At 37.2% G+C, this 18806-nt stretch overlaps 1 protein-coding gene across 4 annotated transcripts in view; it reads left to right on the top strand.

Annotated features, from left to right (window-relative positions):
• Positions 1–18806, top strand: part of FBN2 (fibrillin 2) — a 166125-nt gene that overhangs the window by 39760 nt on the left and 107559 nt on the right. For all 4 annotated transcript variants that reach the window (XM_065745582.1, XM_065745581.1, XM_065745584.1 and 1 more), the window contains exons 7-8: positions 7744–7869; positions 18213–18338. In XM_065745582.1, coding sequence (XP_065601654.1) covers positions 7744–7869; positions 18213–18338 — 252 coding nt within the window. The remainder of the gene's footprint in view (positions 1–7743; positions 7870–18212; positions 18339–18806) is intronic.

Here is an 18806-nt window from a genome sequence, read left to right as displayed (position 1 = left end):
TTCAGGAAAGACTAGATATTCTTCCCCTTTTACCACTTTTATTTCCCTGTGTTTTGAATTGTAATGTTGATTTTGCTGTTCTTTCCTCTATGTTGTATCATAGTTCAGTGGCTTAAAATTTCAGAAGTCTAAATTATGTACATTTTGGCTCTTGCATAGTCACTCTTGGTAAGAGTTCTCTGAAGTTAAAGATGAAGTAGAGATGTAAGATTTTTAATTACTTCAGATTAAAACTAGATAAAGCATCTTTTTTTTTTAATTAAATTTTTCTTCACAGAGAGTTACGATTGATCTGAAACTACAGTTTAGGCTACTTGCTTAAATTCCTTCGTGGAAATTCTTCAGCACTGTCTTTGAAAAAGACATCTATTTTATTTAAAATACTAAGATTACTTTTAAACAACAATAAATACCTTCATTTTTCTTCATTTCAAATGTGTTTTTTGTGTTCTGTATTTACACTGCTTAAAGCATCCAAATTACACAAAGGAAGATAAATACTCCATTGCACTTTTCCATAAATGTCATAAATAGGTCTCAGTTTGCTTTTAACAGCTTATGCCATGTTCCTCATCTTGAATTGATTAGTATATTTTAGATATTCTTTTCATAATAATGTCATAAACAGAAACATTGTACTGAAGGCATGCATGTTGGTTGCTACCTCAAAGTCAAACTCCATTGTGTGATGAATATACTGGCCAGATATAACAAACACTTAAAACTTTTGTGCCAAACTAAGCCTGGCATGGATTCTGGGACTTCATTTAAATTATGTGAGAGATCAGTAGAGTTCTTCAGCACCCTTGTCTGCAAGAGTGTGTTTTCTTTTTCTGCCAGTTTATTGTGTGTGGCAGAAATGTTTAACTTATTCAGTTAACGTAATTGCTGAATTCCACTGGGAAGTGTAAAAACAATGTGGTAATCTACTGTGTGATGAATTAACAAAGGGAGTTTGAACAACCGTTTTTGCTACATTTTTGGTGTATTACTACCGTACAGGGAGATCTCATTGTATTTAAGTCAGCAGAAGTTAGTACGTGATGTTACAAGATAAGGGTAAGGCACAAAGACATGATCAAAAGTTAAGTTTTCTGTATGGAAAAAGAAGGACAAAGGATTATTTGATCAACAAAATCATTACGTTGTTTATCCAACTGTTAAGACAGTGTGTTGCAAGCTTTGAGTTTTGATAATTGCTTTTATGTTTGCTGTCTGAACAATTCAATAATTCAATAATTCAATAATTGCTGGTATGAACAATTCAAAATCAGTAGAACTGACAATCCTTAGATCACAATTTCAGTAGTCATTTATTAGCAATCGAACAAGTTTTAACTGTTGAAGTTGATCCAATCATGTATAGAACATGCACATTACATGTTGCTATGTTAGTGTATATCCGGTAGCCCTTTTGCTTGAGCAAACTTGAACAGATGAATGGTAAAACAGCATGCCTTTTCATTCATTTTGTCTCCATCTTACTCATACATAAGTTAGTATGTAAGTCTTCCTGATTGAATAAGGCTTTTTGGGATTAATTGTGTTCGAATAGTTATGCACTTGTATATAGCATTATGGTAGTATCATTATTACCATAAATGACTAAGTTAAAGAAACAAAACAAGTGAATCAAAGTGCTTTTTTTTAATTTAATTTTTAATAGTTTCTGTTCAGCCTCTGCTTAAAATTGGTAATTGTAGCTGTTAAGAGATCCCCTTTCCCAGGAATTCAGGAAAGAACAGCTCTGAGTGTTCCACTTGAAAAATCTTATTGCTACTGCTATGCAGCCTTAGGAACAGCATAACGGCAGAAATCCTCTGTTGGATGTTTTTTCAGTTCCTCCTTGCATTCTTTAGCAATCCATTTCTCAGTTACACCCTTTCCCTTCAGACAGTTAATTTTTCTTGCGCTTAGAAGGGAAAAATAGTCCATGGCAGAACTGCTTTGGAAATACCAAGGTTCTTCCTCCTGCTCCCATTGCTGATAATATTAAGTATATGTAATGATTACATGAGTAATATTTGTAATACAAAACTGATTATTTTTTTTTAAATTTACGTTTACTGAACATCATAGATATTGATTTTGTACAAAAGTGAGTAGGTAGCTAAATATTAAATTAACAGCGAGGAGTGTTGGATGCTAAAATGTGTCAGATATACTGATTTTGTTTGCAGGGTCATTTTCCTGCCTTCAAAATGAGTATTAAAACTTAATAATAATTGAAATATGAATTTTTGCATAATTATTGTAACTGCCATCTAATATAGCGTGAACTCTTTCCTGAGGTTCTATATATAAAACCTGATAGGGTTTAATTTTCCTGAACTTTTTTGTTGAGAGTTTTCTGAGAAACAGTAAAACAGTTGATTTATCAGAAAGGAAAGCTGAACTGGCCTGTGTTTTCAAAGGTGCTTGTTTAAAATTCGCTATGCAAATCCTCCAGGCAGTTACCATTTACTGAGAAAACTCTTTGCAAAAGTGAAGCACCTGTTTTCATTTGTCAAATGTGATCAAGCCTATGAAGACATGGAAAGTTCTGCCTTATCTGTGGCATATTGAACCTCTGTGTACAGAACTACATCTGAAGAGTTATAAATCTTATTTAGCATTTATGGCAAAAAGGTTATCGCTTTATTATTTTAGGGGTTTAAAAGTATGAGTAAGGGGTTAGTTAATAATGCAGAAAGTCATGTGTGGCTTATCTTTTTTGTCGGAAATAAAAGAATAAAATTTTTCATGATTTCAGATTTCTTGTATTGTCAGAAAAGAAATTCTTGCATCTGCAAATGGCATTTAGAAAGCAGTTTATAAAATAGGTTCTTTTAAGCAAGTAATTTGTCCTTTCAGGTTTTTCTCACTTCTAAAATACTGATGGATTAACATCAGTAATATTATCTGTTAGCAAGTTAGGGCGTATGTACCTATATTTGTTATAGTTTTTAGGCTACCAGTGATGTTGTAGAATCATAAAATTCAGTTAGAAGGAACTCTTAAAATCATCTAGTCTTCAACTTTCCTGTAATGAACAGGGACATCTACAGTTAGATCAAGCTGCTTCGAGCCCCATCCAGCCTGACCTTGAGTGACTCCAGGGACGGGACATCCACCACCTCTCTGAACAACCTGTGCCAATGCCTCTCCACCTTTATTGTACAAAACCTCTTCCTTATGTCCAGTCTGAATCTCCCCATTTTTTAGTTTGAAAACATTTCCCATTCTTCTGTCACAACAGGCACTGATAAAGAGTAAAGCCCTCCTTTGGATACTGAAATGTTGCTATCAGGTCACTTTGAAGCCTTCTCTTCTCAAGGCTGAACAGCCCCAGTTCTCTCAGACTGTCCTCAAAGGGGAGGTGTTCCATCCCTTGGATCATTTTTGCAGCCCTCCTCCATGTTTTGGATGCACTCCAGTAGGTGGAAGTCTCTGCTGTACATAGGACTCCACGTCTGGATGCAGTACTCCAGCTGAGCTTTCACAAGGGCAGAACAGAGTGGCAGGATCACTTCCCTTGCCCTGCTTGCTGGTTCATGTCCAGCTATCATCCATCAGTTCCCCCAAATCCTTTCATCAGGGCTGTGCTCAATCTTTTCATCTGCCAGCTTATATTGATTGCAGGGGTTTCCAGAACCCAGGTGCAAAACCTTGGATTTGTGGAACTTCATGACGTTCACCAGCTCCCACTGCTCAAACGTGTCTGGATCTCTCTGGGTGTCATCTAATACCTTGGGCTTGTCAACCACACCACACAGCTTGGTGGTCATATGCAGACTGCTGAATGTGCAGTTTGTCAATGTCACTGATGACGACTGTCCTCTGAGGGAAATCACTTGCCATTGATTTCAGTCTGGACACTGAGACATTGACCAGCACACTCTAGGTACAATCTCTCAACCAGTTCCTTGTCCATTGAGCAGTCCACCCATCAAATCTGTATCTTTCCAGTTTGGGAGAGAAGAACGTGCTGGGGGCAGTGTCAAGGGTAGATGACATCAGAGACTCTTCTCTTGTATGCAAATGCAGTTAAACAATCATTAAAATCCACTGGTTTGGTCAGGCAGGACCTGCTCTTGGTGAAGCCACGCTGGTTATCCCACATAATCTCCCTCTCTTCCATGTGTCTTAGCACAGCTTCCAGGAGGATCTGCTCTATGATCTTCCCTGGCACAGAGGTGAGGTTAACAGGTTTGTAGTTCCCTGCATTATCCCTTTTACCCTTCTTAAAAATGGATGGGATATTGCTTTTTTTCCAGCCATTAAGGACTTCACCAGACCACCATGGCTGAACATATATCATTGAGAGTGGCTTGGCAACTATGTCAGCCCAGTTCCCTCAGGACTCAGAGATGCATTTCATCAGGATCTGTAGAATTATGAATATTCAGGTTCTTTAGGTGGTTGTGAACCTTATCTTCTCTTACAGCAGGAATGGCATCACTCCCCAGTTCTCAATTTCCGAACCACCTGTTTGACTGCTGTGTGAAGAGCAATCACTAATGAAATGTGAGACAAAAGTTGTTGTTGAATACTTCAGCCTCCTTCTTGTCCAGTGTTACTAGTTTGCCTGTGTTGCTCACGAGGGGAGGTACATCCTCCTGGACTTTTATTTTCCAGTTGGTGTATGTATAGAATAATTTATTATTCTTGGCATCTCTTGCCTAGTTCAGTTCCACTTGGGCCTTTTCCTTCCTGACTCTGCAGCCTAGCAGCATCCTTGTGATCTTCCTAGGATACCTGTCCCTGCTTACACTGCCTGTGTGTTTTTTTCCTTACTCTCTAATTTGACCAGCAGGTTTCAAGTCATCCATGTCTCTTACTTTCTTTCTTAATTTCCTACACCTGAGGATGGAGAGTTCTTGTGCACTAAAGACAGTTTCTTTAGAGTTCTTCCGACTCTGCTCTGCTCCATTGTCCTTTAGGACAGATTTTCAGGTGGTTTTATTGATGAACTCCCTGAATAGCTAGCAGTTGGCTTTCCTAAAATTAAGCTTCCTGATGATACTCTTTGTCTGTCTGATATCTGTCAAGAGTTTGGACTGTATCATTGCATGGCCGCTACATTCCAGGCAGACTCCAATCCTGATGTCACCAATCAGTTCATTTACATTGGAGAGTAACAGTTCCAGCACTGCATCCTCCTAGTGGGGCTGACTATTTATTACCTGGCTCAGAAAGTTATCCTTGATACATTCCAGGAGCCTCATTGATTGCTCACAGCTCGCCATGATGCTTTTCCAGCTGTTGTCAGAAGGGCTGAAGTCCCCGGCAGGAATGAGAGCCTGAGATTGCAAAGCTTTGTTGAGCTGCAAGAGGAAAGCTTCATCAGCAGGCTCTCCTTGATCAGTTGGCCTGCAGTAGATCCTAACCATGAGGCACAATTTATTGTTTCGTTCACTAACCCTCATCCATAGGCTTTCAAACTGCTTGTGGATATTATTCAGTGACAGCTCTTCACACTCCTATCTATTCCTTCCTTGATGTAGGGGGCAGTGCCTCCTTTCCTTCATCACCTGTCCCTTCTGAACAGCTTGTAGCTGTCAGTAGCCACACTGCAGTCATAGGAATCATCACACCACATTTCACTGACAAAAGCTGAGTGTACTCATTGTCTTTACATTAAACATATGTTAAAATAGTTAACATATAAACCCTGAAAGATTAAGACTGAGATTAATGTAGAGAGGCGAGATAGCTCATATGATTCAGTGATTTTCAGCTTCTCACCGTACGTAATGAGACCACTTGTGTTTTTTAATGGACAAACGTTATGCATTGTAGCATAATTCAGACTGGCTATTCAGACCTCTGTAGAACTTGATGTTTGTTTGTTCTTGTAGCACTATATGGTTAGTACTGAAAGAAAGAAATAAATGGGATCACTAAATCTTAAAATGTTGTTCTATTCAAGGTTTCGTTGATGCATTTCTCTTCTGGGAAATGATTCATTTCCTGCTGTTACTACCATTAATTTATTATTACTTGACATTTTTGATTCACAAAACAGTAGAAGATACACAGTGATTATTTTTAATCACCGATCTGCTGACACAGTTGGATTAATTTAAGTAAACATTAATAATTGACACAAGGTACGCGTATAACGTCTTGAATTCATTTTGAGCCCCAAAGGTGAAAAGACAAACACTATATTAGTTTATACTCTGATTGGAGCTACTGAGTGGGATGGGTGCTATCAAATAATAAAACTCCCATTCTGTCTAGACATTGCTAAATCACATTCAAATTCTTTGAAGTATTTTAGAGGGGAAAAGTTTGCTTTCTGTGCAAATTAAATTGCACCCATGCACTAGTTATTTTTAAATAAAAACTTCCACAGAGATAATTCCTCCAGTGAAGTCTTTAATCTATTCACAATCCCTGCCGTGTTTGGACTCTGTACTGTACTAAATCAGCACAGATTAAGAAACAAAGTGCAAACTTTTCCTGCATTTTTACTTGAAAACAAATCCAGAAGTAACAAAAACTGGATTGTTAAATGAGAAAGTAGTATATACTTGGCTAGAAGAGGCCCTTTGAAAGCCAAGTGTCTCTCTTCTCTGTGACCCGCAAAGGACACTTACCTTTATTTTGCTCTGTGGAAAATCACTGAGATCCATTGATTTTTATCTCTTCTATCAAAGAACAAGCTTAAGAGAAAGGTTACCTGAAATCAGCTTCACAGAATTGTTTCTGTGGGTTTTGGAGCAAATGTTTCAAATCTTCTCTCCTCTGTAAACATTTGGATTCATGTTAAATTTTATTATGAAGGAATTGCTGCAGTTAATTAATTCTGAACTTTGATAGCTATAGGCTATCTCAACTTTTAACAAGCAAGAACTACCGAGAAGCTAAATTTACACATATAAATATTGAACATTAGACTGGAGTCAGTTCTTCCTTTGTGTCCAGAGAATTACACAGTCTGCTTTAGCACTGGTTATTTCATAGCAGCCTTTAGTATCTTCCATGTTATATTAACAACCCATTAGCACTTCTTAAACGTGATTCTTGTGATAGTTTTGTATAAAAATACTTACAAAATATGCAGAATGTTTTATATATAAACAAAAGAGAGTAGGGGGAAAAGTACTATTTGAATGGGAAATACATCATGCTAAAACACAACAGGAAATTACTAGAATTAAGCTGTAAAATCAATGTGGTGAAACATTTTCTAAGAACATTTATTTAATGTTGGAAGTTCAGCTTAAAGAAAACTGAAATTCTAGCCTTATGTTAGTAAATGGAGACTATGTAGATCATCTGCAGTGCTGCTTGTCCTGGCTAAATAGCACCTATTTTCTATCAACATCAGCAGTTTGATTCCTGTCTAATAGGAATGTCCTGCAGGAATTCTCACATCTAGTTAAAGTGGGCAACGAGTTAGTCCATGTGTACATGTCTTATAAAAATAAGCATCTATTGTAATGGCCAGTGTAAGGAACAATCTTAAGTCATGGGATACCAACTCAAAGTTATATATTATTTAAAAGCTCAGTAAGTCAAGTCAATACATGGAAAGTTTTGAGTTTAATGGAATCAAAACCAACATGCATGAAGGTGAGAAGCATAGTATTTTAGTTTTTGCCTTACCCTGTGGTGGTGCTGATGAGAAGAAATATACTGTGCTTTGTTCTGGTTATTATTGAGAGTAATTTCAGAGGTGTCTATCATGATGAATTTTTTAATCTTACATTAAATATTCTTTCCCCTTTTTTTTTTTTTTGTTTGTTTTTGTAGATGTTGATGAATGTCAGGCTATCCCTGGAGTCTGCCAGGGAGGAAACTGCATTAATACTGTAGGTTCCTACGAATGCAAGTGTCCTGCTGGTCACAGGCAGAATGAGGCAACTCAAAAATGTGATGGTAAGTGATGTGAGACAGCAAACCTAAAAAGTAGTTAAATGAAGCATCAGAGCTCTTTGGTAACAGAAGAAAAGAGACATACTGAATATGCCTATTCAAATAAGACACTGTAAAGGCCTTGTGTTTCTTCTTGGGCCACAACTTTGTTTCTACTTTGCTGTTCATATTTTGCATTAAACGTTATTTCTGTCAGACTTGTGTGGGTAACAGCAGTGTTCATGATGTCTGAAAACTTGGCAAGTGTTTATAAAAAGTGAATCTGTGAGCACTCAGTTGCAGTAGCTGAGTTATTAGGATTTTGTTTGTATTCTCAAAATTGCCCAAAATACTTCAGTGCGAGTAATTGTCAACCTACCAATTATGTCATGAAAAGCAGATGTGGTAATGTGTGTAAGAAATTTCTTCTGTGTATAGTTTGTTTTGAAGAGCCTGGGTAAGTGAAAAATATTAAGAAAATTCTTTGCAGGAGAGAAATCAAATGGGCCATATTTAATAAACATAGTACACCATTTTTACTCAGTAAACATACTGATACAATTGGAAGCAGATATTCTATGTAGTTTAAAGTAATATAATAGAAAAATGCTGAGTATTTTTGAGTTTGAAGAAGAGTTTACTGATAAATAAACTAGTAATCTTAAATTTTAGTCATTGATCTCAACCAATTTGGTAAATATATAATCGGATTTAAGTTACAGTGATAGGAGGACTGCTTTTTCAAGATGTTGGTTTGTGGCTGGGAGGCAATTCAAGTATGCTTTGTAGCCTATATCTGAAGTCAGAGTTTTCTGTTGTTTTTCCTGTGCAGCAGGATTCACAGAAACATTAAGTAATATAATCAGTTTGAAAAGCGTATTTTTAATGTGAAAAGGTTGCAGCTGGTGTTATTGTAAGTAATACTGAAGAGCAGATAAAATACATGACCACAGATATTTTTCTCTGATTCTGCCCTTGTCCCACCTTTCAGTCATTTTCTTCTTTGATGTTGGCTGGTTTCAATTTCTGCTCTATGCACAGTGATATTCCCATCCTGTGCTGTTTTAGGAAAGCTGTGTATATCTTTTCAAAGTGCCACAAGAAACAGCTGGTAATGCATAATGCTGCAACCTCAGAAATAAGTGCTGAAGGCTTTTCTTGCCATGTTTGATGAATATATAAAAGCAGACTGAGTATGTGTCCGTGTATGTATATGTGTATGTATACTTAGCTATATGCAAGAGTGTGCTGATAGATAGCAGGGAGTGCACAGAGACATTAGCACTCTTCAGGAAGCAAAAAAGTTTGCAGTGAAAGCAGCTCCATTTGAACCATGTTGGAAGTAAGGGAATACCAAGAGCTTTACTGAGGCAGAGGAAAAATGCTGCTGTTGTAATTAGTTGAATCTGTGTCACTGACTCTTAAAACATGTAATTTCCCATTTATTTCTGTATTGGGTTAATAGTGGCAGGAGAAGCAGCTGATATTTCTGTGGCTTTGTATCTGTCATCATTACCCCCATAACATGTCTAACTTGGAAGAATTTCTGGTGAATTACAAATGAGGAAGCAGAACACAGTAATTAGCAGTCTTATATGCTATTTGGAAATCGGAAAGAACCACTGTCTTTGAGGAATTGTTACCTGCTCTTCAACTAAAGGAGCTCTTTGTTTGTGCCATTAGTTGCTTTGTATTGTCTTTTTCCAGCTTCAGTAATCAGACCAGAGCATCTTTAAAAGCATATCAAAATGTGAGAAAATGTCTTATCACCACAGGAGCTCAAGTAGAACAACTTGGCAAATTCTCCTTCTTCATAAAGTAGTGATGTTTTTAAGACAGTGCTGAAGATGTTGTAAAACTATGGTAAAATAAATAATATGGTATATAAAAGAAAGCACGACAGATGAATGCCAACACAAAGTATAATGATGAAGCCACATAGTCATAGTCCAACATTTGTTCCTTCTTGCTTTTTCTACTGATAATAAGTGTTAGTCATTTGAAAAGGCAGTTGGCAGCTATCATTCAAGAATACACACAGCTTAGTTTATGACTTTAAAAAGCTGGGCTGAATGTGCAGACAGTGAGGTGGCTTAAAATGTGGGTGAATTGCCAAGCCCAGAGGGTGAGGATCAGTAATGCAAATTCTAGTTGGAGGTCAGTACCTGATGGGTCTAGTCTTGTTTAACAAACATCTTAATTAATGATCTGATGTAGAAAATGGGTGAGACAGTTCATAAAATGTCTACAATAGATACTTTGTCTGCAGTTAGAAGTCATATCGATCAGTTAGTTTTTGTCATTTTAACCTTTGCCAAAACAGTGTTAACTCAAGAAATGTCCTAAGTACAATTAACATGTAATACACAGGTTTTGATTCGACTGAATACGTGTGCTGAGTATGAGAGGTAGAGTAGAATGTAGGTACCTATTGATGTTGAGGGACTGCCCAGCTGTAAAGCAGCTTTGCATTAAGAGCCCTGAGCATCCTTCTGGACACCATGTTGAACATGACACAGCAGTGTGCCCTTGCTCCTAAGAAGGCTGATGGTATTTGTAGCTGGATTAGTCAAAGTATCAATAGCCGGTCAAGTGTGGTGGTCCTTCCCCTCTACTCAGCATTGATGAGGATGCACCAGGGATATAGTGTTCTTTTCTGGGCTCTCCAGTACAAGAAAGGCATGGGTATATGGGAGAGAGTTGAACTAAGCACCACTAAGGTGATTAAGGAACTGGAGCTCCTGTAATGTGAGGAGAGACTGAGAGAGTTTGCAGCCTAGAGAAGTCTTATGGGGAATCTTTTGTGTATATATGTGCATATAATTTGTGTATATATGTGCAGTGAGTCAGGCTCTTTTTAGTTGTGCCCAGTGTACAAGTGGCAGTGAACACTAGCTGGAACACAAGAGATTCTGCCTGAAGGTTGGGGAGTACTTCTTTATCTTATGGGTGCCAGAGCACAAGGAATAAGGTGCCTGAGAGGTTGTGAAGTTTATTCACAAATCTTTCTTGACTTGGTCATGGGCAACTTGTGTATGTCCTTGGTTGAGCAGACATTGGATCAGATGGCCTCCAGAGTTCCTGCCAGCCTCAGTTCTGTGATTCTGTGAACTTGATCCCCACCAGCTCAGAGCATTGACACAGTGAACTGAATGGCCACCTAGACTCACCTTAATTCTGACATCTATTTGACATGATTAATTTTGTTTACTATCCTAATCATGTCATTAGTTCTAATGCAATGCACTTCTGTGACAATGATTATTTTATTATCTGCTGCTTCCAATTTCTTTGATTAAAAGGCCATTTTTACTGTCACAGTGTTCCATGGGATACCAAGAACTATAGTTACCATGAAACTACAGTATTACTACTTATGAAAATTTCTGGCAACACTGTATTTCAGCGGAATTCAAGTTTAAGTTTACTTATCATCAGAACATGAACTGCCCAAATTCGGAAACATTTTTAATAATGCCACCGAGTGTGAACAACTATGAAAAAAAAAAAAGACAAGTCTTGAATGTTTTCTGGAGTGCAACTGTGGCGTCTCTCTCAGAAGAGTGGAATTGAAAATGTTAGAGCTATGATCTACTCACCATTTCAAAACTGAAGGAAGGTCAGCTGTAACTGACAAAAGAAACATTTGATGTATTTGATTACGTGGGCAATAAATTGGTTAGAACAGTGTGTTTTGTTGCTGATATTCAGATGCATGGTTTCAGCTGGAAAGCTTTTCAATGGAAGGCTTTCATTCAAAATGGTATTCATTGAATTACAGCTGTTTATTTTGACAGCAGTCTTTTAGTTTGAAAATGTTTAGAATTTATTGTAGCATGAAATATAATGATTATAATTATGTTAGAGAGTACATTTTGCTCTTTTTTATTAATACTTACTGGTTTCTTTTTAATTAGTAATGTACTTCTTAAAATTCTCTCAGTCATTGTATATTTATTGTTAGTGAAACTTGTGGAGCAGGAGTAGGGCAGTAGTAATTTATGACCAAGTCAACTGCTGTACTGAGTCTTAAAAAAAGAAATCTACGTCACTAATGTTGTAAATACATGACCAGAGCAAAAACAGCCTGTGAACATCTGAAATGATCTACTGCTATGTCTCTGTTTAATAGATTAAATCCCTGTTCAGATGATGTCTCTAATCTGCCTGTGGTAGTGCTCATGCTTTACTGCTGCTAGCTCTAAAAGATTTCCATGTGGAGGATGCCTGTAATCTCTCAGACAAGGATATACTTTCACAGAGATTCAGAAAAGGCAGGTCATTCGTACTTGTCAAGTCCAGACAATATTATAAAATGCTAACCGTACTGTGATGTGCCAGTTGGATCCTAAATATTTATATTTTTACTTATAATTTAGTATTTTACTTATAATATAAGTAAAATACTAAAATAAAATAAATATATTTTTAATAAATAAATTTATTAATAAATAAATTTATAATAAAATAAATAAATTTATTTTTATTTATAAATGAATAAATAAATAAAAATAAAATAAATATATTTTACTTATAATTTAGTATTATACTAAAAATGGACTTCTGCAAAAGAAATTAGCATTAAAATAAATTGTACATGTAAGTATTGAATATTTGCTGAAGTGCGTAAATCTCTAATAAGATAATTAATCTGAAAACCACAAAATCTTATTGTTCTGTTTCCATTCATTGAGGGTGTCAGAGTTCAAAACTAGAGTAGGAAGTAAAAACTGCCTCAGTGTCAGGAACATCTACACCAAACACCAGTGTTCTTCATCTAAACCCAGAAAACAGAACACATTTTTGTCTACCTTTTTCTGCAGGTACTATATTATTATGAAACTGTAATACCACTGGACAAAAGGAGATGTAAGGAGATGCATTACTGACAAGTGTGTATGACAGGAGTTTACAGTGGGATGGTATAGGTTCTTTAGGGAATACATGAGAAATGGAGGGAGATTGCCTTTCATGCCAAAGAGCTGATCGAGTCCATAAATATCGATGTCTATAAATATCTGAAGTGTGGGAGGCAGAGGGACAAGGCTGGACTCTTCTCAGCAATGTGTGGCTATAGGATGAGTGGTAATGGTCACAAACTGATAGACAGGAAGTTCTGCACAAATGTGTGTGGGAACTTATTCACAGTGCAGTGATAGAGCACTGGAACTGCACAGAGAGGTGGTGGAGTCTCCTCTGGAGACATCCAAGATCCACCTGGACGCCTACCTGTGCAACCTGGGCTGGGAGCTGCTTTGACAGGGAGTTGGACTCGATGATCTCTGGAGGTCCTTTCCACCCCCTACAATTCTGTGATTCTGTGATTCTATGAATGTAGAGTTCTGTGAAACAAATGTCAGACTCACTGCAAACTTTTCAGTCAGAGAGGGAGTTAGTAAAGGTAATATTGCAGTAAGGGTTATTTTTACAGGCTGTCAGATGGGGATGGGAAAGCAGATGAAGTTTTCTTAAAGCAATTCAAGGGAGAACACTTACTGATTGTTCTGGGAAAATATCTGAAATCTACTGGAATGGCAATGCTGTGGGACACAAGCTGTCCAAGAGGGTTATGGATGGTATCAGGACCAATTTCTTAATGCAAATATCTCTTCGGTCTCTCAAGTGTTGCAGTCTCGTGGAGCTTCTGTTCACGTACAGGAAGAAATGAGCTGGGAACATGAAAGTCTGTGACAGCCTTGGAGAAGAAATAATAGAATTTAAGATTCTGAGGGGAGTAAGGAAGGAGAGCAGCAGATTACAGATCTTGGACTTCACAAGAACAGACTGATTTATTCATGGAATTGGTAGTAGGGATCCTCTAGAAAAGCTGCAAATGGGCTCAAGAGAGATGGTTGTTCTTTGAGAATTATGCCAAGTGTATGTGTCCCTGTACTCACAAAGACAAGGAGACTTGACTAGATAGCAGCCTGGCTAAATAAGGAACTCATTACTATTTTTAAGAAAATACCTAAGTTTATCTTTTCTGCTATTTTTTTTCCCAGTTGTTGTAGATAGGCAGGCTTTTCAGCCTTGTTTGCTGCGTCACAGGATGTTGGCATGTTACCAGTATTCTGGAATGACAGTGTTTGCAAATAATTGAATTTATTTTTGTTGGCTGATTGTATATCTGAATTGTGTATGTTATTTTTCTCTGGCATTTGTCCTTTGATGCCAGACTTACTTAGTGTTAGGTTTCCTTCCTTCTGAAAGGGGTCATTAAAGTATTCTTTGTTGTCTACTTCTTTAACTTATCTAAAGCTTTTCTTAATTGTTAAAAATAGTATTTAGCAGTTCTCCATATGGTATACGCAAGAAGAGGTGAACTTATTTTTAACACATATCTGCTTAAAAGTTCACGGTACCTATAAGACTGCACCAGGGAGAAGAGAAACATCATCTGTGGTCTGGAACATTTATTGTTTCATAGTCATATTGCAGTAGTCAATGGGTTTTCATTTCCAGCCTGGTTGTTAGCCTATGGCAGGACAGATCATAGCCTCTGGCTTTGTTCCTTCTAATACCCTGCCACTTCCTCTGTGGCAGAAGCTAAGTATTAATTATTTTACGGTCACAGCTTCCTCACAGGGAATTATCTGTAGAAGGGACCAAAGGGTCCAGTCTGTATCATCTCTTTCTGTGGTTAACAAACTAGTGAAACTGTTACTTCTCTATTTACCTTGTTTCGTAGCCAAGATGGCACTGCTGAAATAATACCAGGGTAATACTATGTTTACATAATGCCAAGAGTGCAGCAGAGACTGAGAGAAGCCACAGCTTTATTTGTCTTTTTTGTTATTATTTTTGTGAATGCTGTAAGACTTTATAATCTCTCCATGTGAGATTTATAGCATAAAACTATAGTTCTTCAAATTACTACACTTTAAGTTAGTGGGGCTGTTGATATAAGTGAAGTTGCATGATTTATAAATGTGAATTGAAGCACTGTGAAGAATATAACGTATTGGTCTTCTGTGAGTTAGAACCTATGTGCAGAGAAATAATCTAGTAGAAATTGGACTGTTCAAAGTGAGAGGCTGAAATTTTACTTTGAATGTTCAGACCTTTTTTTTTAATCTAGCAGCAAGTCTTCCACCTCATAGGGATGGGTTTGGGGTTCCCTTTTATGTCCTTTGACCTTAAACTTGTGGGTTAGAGTTTTCTCTCCTGTTGTTCCTTGTGGAAATAGCAACTATTGTGAAGTCTAAGTGAGAATGTTAATGTGTTTTTTGTGCAATCATGCATACTGTTAGAACTGTGCTAGGCAATATTGCATTGGTATTTGTTTGTATTATATTTGCATTATATTTCTGCATTTATTTCTTTTTTTAAATGACCACGAGGAAGGCTTATATTCACTATGTAAGATTTATTTGAAGCTTCAGATTATAATTTAGTGACACTGACCTTTCAAAATTAATTCTACAACAGTAAGTAGGTTTAAAAGACTTCCAAGGTATACAAGAACAATTCCTATGAGTAACTGTGCATGTATGCCCTCACATGTAGAAGTGAAACTAGATAGCTTAGACCATTTGGCAAAATATTATCTTTAAAATTCATTTACTTCAGGGGTCAGTGTTACTGCTTCTATTTATAAGCTCATCTATATTAGTGATTTATAGACTTCTGACAGTAGTTAGTAAGGTTTATTCCACTATTAGGCAATTCATGGAAAGGTTCAAGGTACAGAGGGGAGAAATTAAGCTTTTGGTTGTGCTTGCCAGATTAAAAGGTGGACTTCTACTTGTTTCTATGAGGGCTGCCTCCTATTTTATTATACTGGCCCACAATTTTAGAGGCAGATGTTGGTGGTTTGGCAGTAGTGGTTGTACCTTCTTGCATCTGACATCTTAGGCCAACATAATGAAATAAATGATATTACTTTCAGAGCAGTCCTTGTAATATTTCCTTGGGGTTGAAGGTGTTCTCCTAGTGATTGTAGAATAAGGGAGTCTTCTTGCATGATTACTGAATGACTCTGCCATCAGAAATGTGTCACTTTCCAGAAGTAAGCTGTTCCTGCACACTCCTCCTTCTGTCCTGTTTGCTGCTTTTCTGATGTGATGTTTTAGTTTCTATGTGCACATACAGAAGGCAGTATTATGCTTTAGAGGACTTAACAGGCTTTGAGAGACATTTGCATGAAAGATCCCAACAAAGCATTCAGCCAGTTCTAGTCCTGTTTTGATTTATACACGTTGTTCATTTCATTGGATTAAACCATATGGTAAGCAGCTCACGGCATTATATACATTGTCTTCAATATTGTAATGTAATACAAGATTTCAGAGATTTCCTGTGGAATTATTTGCTTTTGACTTACACTGTCATTTCACATTCTCGAATCTTTATGTTAGTCAACTATGAAGTCTTGAGTGAAAATACTATTTTTTAAAAGACTTTTGATTTAGAAGGAATTACATTTCATTTTGTATGTACTTGAACAGTTGTCTAAAATGTGGGAGTAGCTGTTACCATTTTGTAACTATTTTAAAGTAAAATTTAAACTTCTAACATCCTTTGAAGTGCTTAAATAGCCTCATTAAGCAGGCAGAATCTTCACTTTTATTTCCTTTGTGTGAAACAAACAGGGTCTTAGGATGCTTGTAGGTGTAGAGTTTGTAGAGATGTTGCCTCTAAATTGTCTTTTCTACAGTCACTCTCAAAAAATTGTAACCGTAGGGATGGTCAGGGTGCTTTGTTCACATTTACTTTACAAGGAACAGTTCTCACGTTCTTAGTGTCTTTGTGCAAAACTTAATTTTCCTTGCAATTCTTGAATGTCCCCTATTCCGTATCTAATGGGAGTTCTTTATGTGTGGACCTTCCCACTCTGGCAATTTACCTTTCTGATAAGAACTTGTATGTGCTAGTTTTGGCACACTGTATTTTCTCAGACTTCTAAGTGTGGAGAATGTAACGGGAGGAAGTACAAGCACACATAAAAGCCTCCTAAAAAATAACACTGGATAAAGTTTATTTCTCAGGTACTCATTAATCTCAAGGCAATTTCTAGAGTGACAGGGTTGAGGAAATAATGGTCTATATGATACTGCAACAGGGTCACAAGACTTTACTACTAGGAATGTGAAGAATCAGTGTCACTACAAGATTATTTCTGCCATGTGCTTTTTCTAATGCTTCTCTGGCATTGTTTGACATGAGACGGTTTCAATTGTCTGGTTTCTTTATTAAGTTAGCTCACTTCCCAGTGTAAAAGAGACTATACCCAGACCTTTGCTAACAAGTTAAGCCATAGCCCTTTACTTAGGACTACCTTCGGCATGAAGCCATGCAAAACCTGTAGCATCTTATCATTTCAACATGAAAATGTAGCTCATCTCAAGCTATTTAGAAGCTTGGTTTTGCTCTGACATGTTTGCTTTCCATTTTTGAACCTTGGCCACACTTCACCTTTGCTGACAGTCAGTTCAAACCAAAATGAATCTCACTATTTAGACCCTAAAATATTCAAATGTCTTAAGATTTTTTCAGTTTTGGAATGAAGTCGCTTTTTTCATAAAGTGGCTCACTTGTATAAATGATTATGACACAGTCTTTATTCTCATGCTGTTTTCCTTAATTGTATTTCTCCATCCCAGCTTGCTCTGCTGTGCTTCACTTTTCCAACAGTACAGAGAGGTTGCTGCCTCCCATTGCTTCTCATTGCTTCAGCACTTCATTTTATTTTGTGCTGGGACACTGCTCCATGTTCTGGAGTCCTGTCTCTCAGTGCCCTACAGCTCCTCATTATCTGCAAGAACTAATTCATCAGCTTGATGCCATCTCAATTTCTGTGTGGTCGCAAAACTTTTCAGTGTTTGGATGAGATCACTGCTTTTGGATAACAGAAATGTTTGTGTGGATTAAAAATACTTGAAGAGAATGGGAAAATTCAACATTTGATCTGTACTTTTGAAGACTATGTCCAGAATTCTTCATTACACCTGAAATATTAGAAGAAAGCGAGAAAGCTATTAGATCTGATGAACAATACTTTTGTGGTCACAGAAGCCCAGAGCTGTCATGCTTGTCATCATCTTTCATTCAGCTCAGAAGCAGGACGTATTCTTCTTCACTGTAGTAGCCACTACACAGAGATGACATTCAGTATGTGTTATTTAGAAGAGGTCCAGGTCTGCCTCTCTCTCACTCTGAGGCTTGTACACTTTTAACATGTAAGGAAAGCCTGCATTAGAGGACAAACAAAGTGACTTGTGCATGCTTCCTTCACAGCAGTTTATAAGCACCTGCAGTATATTATTTAATCTGAGCTTAATAACAATTTCGGAGAGGTTATCCTCCTTTTTTAAAACAATAACTGGAAGTTATTGCTCATTATCTTATCTATTTTCCTTTTTGGATAGATATTGATGAATGCAGCATCATCCCAGGAGTCTGTGAAGGTGGTGAATGTTCTAACACAGTGGGAAGTTATTTCTGCCTCTGCCCCCGGGGATATGTTTCATCTACAGATGGCTCCCGCTGCATCGGTATGTGTTCCATCCTGTAGACTAGAAGAGCATTTCAGGTTATTGAGGCAGTTAATACCCAGCAGCAGGACGTCTATCCCAACCATCTAGCATTTTCTCCCAGGACCTTGATGTCCTCACTGACTAGCCTTGCTCTTTTCCAACAACTTAAAATACATAACCTTATCTTCTTCTGATGATTGCCTCAGCAGCAATCTTTATCAGTATTGTTGATTGCTCTATGTTACTAAAGGCAGGGAACTCCTGACAGGGATCTGGATTTGGGTCTGGGACTTAAGAAACCAGTGTCAAGCATTAAGTAGTGTGCTCAGTTGTCACTAGTTTACTGAGTTGTCACCAACATACTGAATATAAACTTTCATTAGACTGCAGCCTTCACAAGGCAATATTTAAAAAATCTGTTTCAATATTTGTAAGATAGATGTATCCTTATTTTCTCAGGTGGTAGTGCACTTCATGGATCTTCTT

This window comes from Cyrtonyx montezumae, unplaced genomic scaffold, assembly GCF_038088225.1.
Source record: "Cyrtonyx montezumae isolate F1298 unplaced genomic scaffold, pur_monq_1.0 scaffold_36, whole genome shotgun sequence".
Lineage (NCBI taxonomy): Eukaryota > Metazoa > Chordata > Aves > Galliformes > Odontophoridae > Cyrtonyx > Cyrtonyx montezumae.
The sequence above is the reverse complement of the archived record's forward strand: the minus strand, read 5'-3'. Positions and strand labels throughout refer to the sequence as shown.